The sequence below is a fragment of the Propithecus coquereli genome, unplaced genomic scaffold (assembly GCF_000956105.1).
Source record: "Propithecus coquereli isolate 6110/MARCELLA unplaced genomic scaffold, Pcoq_1.0 Scaffold135, whole genome shotgun sequence".
Taxonomy (NCBI): Eukaryota; Metazoa; Chordata; class Mammalia; order Primates; family Indriidae; genus Propithecus; species Propithecus coquereli.
Genome location: NW_012137747.1, coordinates 4641240 through 4648805, shown reverse-complemented (window position 1 = coordinate 4648805; position 7566 = coordinate 4641240). Strand labels below are relative to the sequence as shown.

Below are 7566 nucleotides of genomic sequence, written 5' to 3'. Positions count from 1 at the left end.
GCAGTTTATTAACTTCCTACCTTATGCTTTTGTGAGTTAACTGTAGAATGTAGATATGTTAGAGATAGTCTGTAAATTCATATAAAGGCTAGATGAATTTTCTCAGTTCTGTGGATTTCAGTCAGGTGTCATTCAATTTTTTTTCTTGCTAAGTTTACTTTTAAAATTTATTTCAAGGTAAATATCATACCTGTAGTCAGTATATTTGTGTCTTCTGGGGACTTACTACCCTAACATAGTATTGTTTTTGTTTGTTTGAGGTATATTTGACAATTAAAAATTGGATATATTTAAGGTGTACAATTTGATTTGATATACATTGTGAAATAAGCAACATAATCTATTAATATGAATAATTACTAATTCATATCTTGAGATGGGAATAAAGGTACCATGCTATACCTGGTTTATAGTGTCTGGTCATGTGACTCTTGGGACCATTATATTACCATTATAAAATGATAATTTTTAATGTATTATTTAGGACAGTTCTTTACAAGCTTAATCCATATTATCTGATGCCATTTCTACTCAGACTAACGTACTGTTTCCTCATATGCATGATCTGTATCACAATATGAAGCTGTGAGTTCCTTCCTGGTATGTTACTTTACATCTCCTTGGTGCATTTCAAATTAGGATTGATTACTACTTTTCACTACAAAGATTATAAAATGAAGGCATTTGAAAGAGAAGTAAAATTTAATGTTTTTTCATTAGCGTCTTACTCACATACGAAGTTTTAACGAATACATATGAGAATGAATCTTCTTAGACTTTGTTCCAGAGAGGGCCATATTTGTGTGTTTCTGTATGGAGAGGAGAGAGGTTTCATGAAAAAGCTAAATATTCTCCAAACTAATTTGCCATTTTTTTCTTCTAGAAACCTGTGGATTTTTGTATCTAAGTTTACTGAGTTTGATGCAAGAAAATTACATAAATTATATAAGCATGCTATTAAAAAACGGCAGGAATCTCAGGTAAATTAGTGCATCATATTTTTTCCCCTTAATCATGAGACAGTCTTTCTTACAAAAGAATTCCATTAATAAAGGAAGGAATGAGGGAAATGGAAATCCACCGTTAGACTACTATAGTAATAACTGTTGCAGGAAAGATCCACAGAAAGAAACTAAAATTAGTGGGCAAGAAAACAGGATATTGGTACAGTCTAAAAAATCTCCAAGATGTTTAACATCTTTGTTAAGATATTTATTAACAAAGGGTAAACAATAGCTTTATAGAGGAGAAACTTGCCTGACACCACCTTAAGTAATTGATAAGGTTAATGTCACTAGTAGTAAGATATATCAACATCATGAACCCTCTGATACAGTGTACTGAGAAAGACACATCACTTCTGTGGAATTGTTGCTAAAAATGCATTACCTCAATCTAATATGAGAAAAATACTAAATAAACCCTAATTGAGGGATATTCTATAAAATAACTGGTAATCTTCAAAGGCACTAAGATTACAAAATATAAGACTAAGGGGCTGTCACAGAAAAAGACATGACAACAAAGTGTAATGTGGGGTTCCAAATTGGATCCTGGAGCAGAAAAAGAACATCAGTGGAAAAATGTGAAATCGGGATATATATGTACATTCTTATTGGAAGACTATTCAGATCAGGATTTTCCTTTTAAGGATTCCTCTAACCCCTTGTTTTGTAAGAGTATTTGAAGTCATGTTAAAAGATTCTTACATGTGTGCATTCATTCTAGCAAAACAGTGATCAGAACAGCAACTTGAATGCTCATGTGATTAGAAATGCAGGTAAGTAAATCTTACTAATTGTTTTGGAAAGTAAATTCAAAAATGATTTTCCATTTTTTGGTTTTGTTGTAGATAATCCAAATTATAAAAAGGATTTTTGAGTTAAATACCTTTATGTTGAGAAAATACTGTAATTCTAAAGCATACTTGCATTATTTTATAAAATCTATTCTCTCAAGCAGTAATCCATTTTAGCTTATTGTTATTCCTTTCCATTAATCAACCTTTGGCCAGTTTCTAGAAATTATAGAATAATTGTTAGAATGAACGTATATTCTTATGTCATTTGGAATATCATTCTTTCTATAAGAGTGACAAAAGTATAGTCTTCTGAGAAGGGATTGGGCTCCATATTTTTCAGTTCTGATTTTTCACATTTCAGAATCAAATGACCCTTTTTAAACCTTAGCACTGATTTTATAGACCACCTGCCTGTATTTGGGAGCTGATTTTGTTTTAGCAGTTGAAACATGAGTTTTTGTTATCTAGCAGCAAAGTTAGTTTTGCCACATAGTTTTTTGAAAGTCATTAACAAAAGTTGGACTTCTTTTTAATTTAACAGATGTGGAAAGATTAAAAGAGAATACAAATCATGATGATAGCAGCAGGGATAGTTATTCCTCTGATAGACACTTATCTCAGTACCATGATCATCATAAAGACCGACATCAGGGAGATTCTTATAAAAAGAGTGATTCCAGGAAACGACCCTATTCTTCTTTTAGTAATGGTAAAGATCATCGTGATTGGGATCACCACAAGCAAGACAGCAGGTAAACTTGATAGTCACTTTAAAAATTTTGTTTGTACATCTTTCTCCTCTTGATTATGTTTGCTCTATTAGACCTGTCAGCCAATTCAATCTTCACTCAAAACAAGGCTTGTGAAATGAATGTGTTGGTGTATAATCAAGAAAATTTGATATTAATATATAGTACTCTTTGTTAATGTTAAGAACAAAATTTATCTATAAAATAAATGGTTTTTGAATTATAAAATTAAGATCAAAATATGCAATAAGAAATTTGGTGGAAGGAATTCTATAATTATAAGTTGTAGAATTGATTTTTGTTGATTTTAGAGACTGTTCAATTCAAATACTCTTCAAAATATTATAAAGAAGTAAAATAAAAGCTTTATAGAATAATTGTTCAAATTTGGTTGGTGAAATTTTGCATTCCATATTTTAAAGAATGAGGGGGAAAAGTAATTTATATGAGCACACCTCACTGAGGTTAAATGTAATCTCAGCAGTCTGGGGTAGTCTTGAAACCAGAAAGTTTTCTTGTTTATTGTTGTTTTTTGAAGCCTTTAAACAGTAGGCAGCCTAAATGTAGTAACAACAGCAGAATACTTTTTATTCCTTTATTGATAAAGGAGTATTTTTTATAATTTCACAGACTTAAGAGTATAATTTATGTTGTTTGTAGTAAGGACCTTTAGTTAACAAAAAACACATTATGTTCAGTTGTATTGTATTGGAAAAGGCAAACATTTTAGAGCTCACTTCTCATTAAATTGCCACATTTATTTATTTTTTAACAAACTGCCACATTTATGTGTGGAGTAAACGTCTTAATAATTATTTATGTGTCAAGCCTTATTATATATAACTAGTCCAACTTGAGGAAGCTTTTAATAGACATTGCCCACCAATGAAAATTTTCCTTTACAGATTATTTCATAGTCTGTGTTCTAGCATTTTTTATTTTTTTCCTCTTCAGAAGTTTGTAAAAGGCTCTAATTACAAGGGTATTTTGGGTAGCTGTAATTATCTTAATTTCAACTTCCAGACAATTAAGATGCATTAATACAAATGATGCATAAAATAAAAAACTAATTCTCTAAAATAGGCATTTGAAATTAGGTGTTATCTGAGATGCACTGTGTATGGTTCACTTTAGTTTATGAATCGAATAGTTTTTCCAAAGAAATATTCCCAGTGATTTTTAAGTTAATTTAGGAAGTTTTGTAATGAAACACTGGAGTTGTATACAATTAAAAGTATGTTTTAAAGTACTTTTTTTGTTTTACTTTTTAATAAGATTTTATTTAGTAATATTTTAGTTTGCATTATTAATTTAACTAAAATTCCCAATTTCTCTTATATTAGATATTACAGTGACAGAGAAAAACACAGAAAACTGGATGATCACAGGAGTAGAGACCACAGGTCAAATTTGGAAGGAAGTTTAAAAGATAGATCTCATTCTGATCATCGTTCTCATTCAGATCATCGGTTGCATTCAGACCACCGGTCAAGCTCTGAATATACACACCATAAATCTTCCAGGGATTATAGGTATCACTCAGATTGGCAAATGGACCACAGAGCTTCCAGTAGTGGCCCTAGGTCACCACTAGATCAGAGGTCTCCTTATGGCTCCAGATCTCCATTTGAACATTCAGTTGAACACAAAAGTACACCTGAGCATACCTGGAGTAGTCGGAAAACATAACAAAAACTGATACTTTGTCTTTCTGGACTTTTCTTTTAGCCATATATCATAAACCAACACAGTAATTGCCTTACATGACTTGAAAGATATAAACAGATCTTCTATCAGTAGCAGTATTGTTACTTCTTTCCAGGATGCAAGGTCTATTATCCCAACAGAAGAGAAAATATTTTTATATTTAAGGATTATGCTGCACTGTGCTACAAATATTGTAGTACTTTTTTTTTTTCTTTTTTAAAGAAATGGAAAATGTTTACTATTACAGGGACCTCAACACTGCCCTCCCATATAGGCTGGATAAAACTGTTTTTTAAGTCAGTAATTTTAGACTGACCTCCATTTAAATTATGTTTATATATGAACTTTACTCTGACCTGTGATCATGTTTCAGGAAGGAATGAAAGAGAGTTCTTTCTTAATAAAGAAAAACACTCAAGGACTTTGTTCACTTTCCAAAGCTACTTGTTTACATTGTACACTGCGACCACCTTGCCGCTTTTCATCACAAGCTTGAATATTTAAATTCTGTACTTATATCTGTAAAATAGCCAGGAATTTCCTGTTTGTGATCTATTATTATGCCTTTTTACAAAAGAAAAAAATGGCTGTAAATTATTGTAAATGGATTAAATGAACTTTCCTTACTTCCTTCCCCTTCTCAGGCTTTTTTTGACTGTTCCTTTCCCTACCAACTCAGGCATTCTTATTAAAAAAAAAAATCAGTGTAATAACACTTTTTAATGATTTGTCTTGATGGAATCATTGTTTAGAATGTAAAAATGGGGAAAGGGGCCACTTAATTCCATTAGTCCTCTTTTTATATCGACTATTTTATTAGATACATGTTATTTCTTCCCCTTTTTTTCTTTTTTTAGTCAATATTGTGTTTGTAGTTTTTTTAAATGATGAGATAATATGTAAAATCTAAACTGCATGCTCTGGAAACATTTTTCAGATGCATTTGGTTTAAAAGGGTAGGTGTATGAACACTTTCAGAATCCAAAACAGCCAAAAGTTATTGTAAATCCATTTGTTTTCCCTTTTCATATGGGCAATAATGTCAAATGTGCTATGCAGCCAGGTTAACATTTTAGATAAACTTGATTGACTTTTAATATAAACTGTTACAATGCACACTGATTGTATATAAAAACCTTATATATGACAAATTAAATTTAAGAAAAAGGACGTGGGCTCCTGTAATTTTCTGCTGCATTCTTATTCCCTCAAGCACTTAACTTTTTTTTTTTTTTTTTAAGTAACATATGGCTCCCAGAAAAAGGATATTTTGGTAAGCAGTTGAATATTGGTAATTTGTAGCACTGCAACTAAATCTATTTTGAAGACTATATGAATCTTTCTATAAAATAAAATTTAGGTCATAGAAATTTTTGTCAGACTCTTGCCTTCCTGTAGATATTCTTTTAGGATGCCTTATATTTATTCACAGATTTTTATTTTGTTATATGCGGTGGGAATTTTTAAATCATGTGGCATACATACTTGGAAGTATGCTGTGATATAACAAATTTGAATCTTAACTTTGACAAATATATGGATGTATTGCTATAATATTCCTATACATGTCCCTGTTGATTAGCATTGGGAGCAATCTATAGAAATTTGTAGATGTATTTTTTTTAATATTTTCCTTTTATCCAGTTAGGTCTAAAATATATACTATGTGTACAAAATAAAGCTTTTCTTTTTTTTTTTCTTTAAAGCAGTAATTTCTCCTTTAGATACAGTTACCCTGAAGAATCCTGGTGTATGAGATAAAATCATAATATTAACACAGTAAATGGATCAGAACTGACATTTTTAAATTCATCACTTTGTAGCTGGGACATTTGCATTATATCTTATTGTGTAAATTTCATAGAACGATATTACATTTTTGACACATGGGAATGGGCTCTAACATTTTTAACAGTGCTACATTTAGTTGAACATTTCAGTCAACTAGCTGAGTTGAATGAAAAATCTAAAACTGTGTAACATTTATTAATTGACAGAAAGTATGTTCATTATTTGTAAGAAGTCAGCAATTATGTAGAAAAGGAATAAGCCACAAAATTTTTAAGACACAATGGAGAAGGACATCAGTACATAGATACAACAGGGAACATTCTCTATAAAATATGCTTATTTTTTGTCTTTTACATACTCATTCTACTTTGCTACTTTTATCCAGTTATGTTTAATTTTTCAAGGATGAGAGATTATGCATAGTACTGTACCAATTAACCCTCCACTTTAATAATATCCAATAAATGATTCTTAACTAAAAGCAATGGCCTGTTTGCTTATAAAGGAAATAGTCTTTGTTTAGGGTATGTTATCAATTAGTTTTCAGACTGGAAAACTGGAATATTTTTTCGTTCATTAATTTCAGAATGAGTGGCTTAATAAAGTGAGAACCTTTACAATTTTATGTAATGTAGATTACATATACGATAATTTCTTTTTGTAATCTTTGTAGTTATATAATGAAAGGGTTGAGTAGGTTATGTGCTGATTTAAGACAGATTATCGTTCATTTTCATGAGTTATCAAGACTATGCACTAAGGGTAAATGATATGATTTTTATCTCTGTATCACGTTACTATGTTTCTGACTAGAAAATGATTTTTAGACCATAAATAACTCATAACTTTATAAATACAACAGCTTTAAAAAGGAATGGGGGTTTGGAAAAGCAACTAATCTTTACATAAGGGATTTTGTTTTTAAGACTTTTCCAGCTTCATCTGAAACATAACTGGTAAGTGTGGGTTGTTAACATTTTGAGTAGTTCGTTACTTAGCAAATAATGCAAAAATATTTTTAAATAGTTCTGAATTGATATATAAAAGCATTAATATAAATGCCTCTATCAGACATTTAAATTCAAGACTCAAAAAAATACAAATAAAACTATTACATATATTGTAGCACCGTATACAAGATTTATGATGGGTGGAGGGTGTTACAGGGTAGGTAACTAGTCAGTAGTGCAACAACAAAAATATCTGAGACAATGTCAAAATCTCTGTTAATATTCCTAAACATGCAATTATAATTTGGAAGAAAACATTCAATTGAAATTATATTTTTTACTAGCAATGACTAGTAATTGGATTTGTAGAACACTTTATGTTCATTTTTAATTTAAAAAAAATTTAGGATCTAACAGGTTGATTTCATTACAGGAAATTTTTGAATTCTTAGTAAAGAACGATCCAAGGATAGGAAATCTTAGCTCTGTAAAAGAATGAAAGGTGAGGTGGGGTAAAGTGGCTCATGCCTGTAATCCTAGCACTCTAGGAGGCTGAGGCGGGTGGATC

At 30.5% G+C, this 7566-nt stretch overlaps 1 protein-coding gene across 1 annotated transcript in view; it reads left to right on the top strand.

Moving 5' to 3' along the window:
- CHD1 (chromodomain helicase DNA binding protein 1) overlaps positions 1-4883 on the top strand; it is a 95252-nt gene extending 90369 nt beyond the window's left edge. Inside the window, exons 22-25 of the mRNA XM_012638799.1 lie at positions 750-980; positions 1729-1780; positions 2343-2553; positions 3894-4883. Coding sequence (XP_012494253.1) covers positions 750-980; positions 1729-1780; positions 2343-2553; positions 3894-4239 — 840 coding nt within the window. The 3' untranslated portion in view covers positions 4240-4883. The remainder of the gene's footprint in view (positions 1-749; positions 981-1728; positions 1781-2342; positions 2554-3893) is intronic.
- Positions 4884-7566: the final 2683 nt, after the last annotated feature.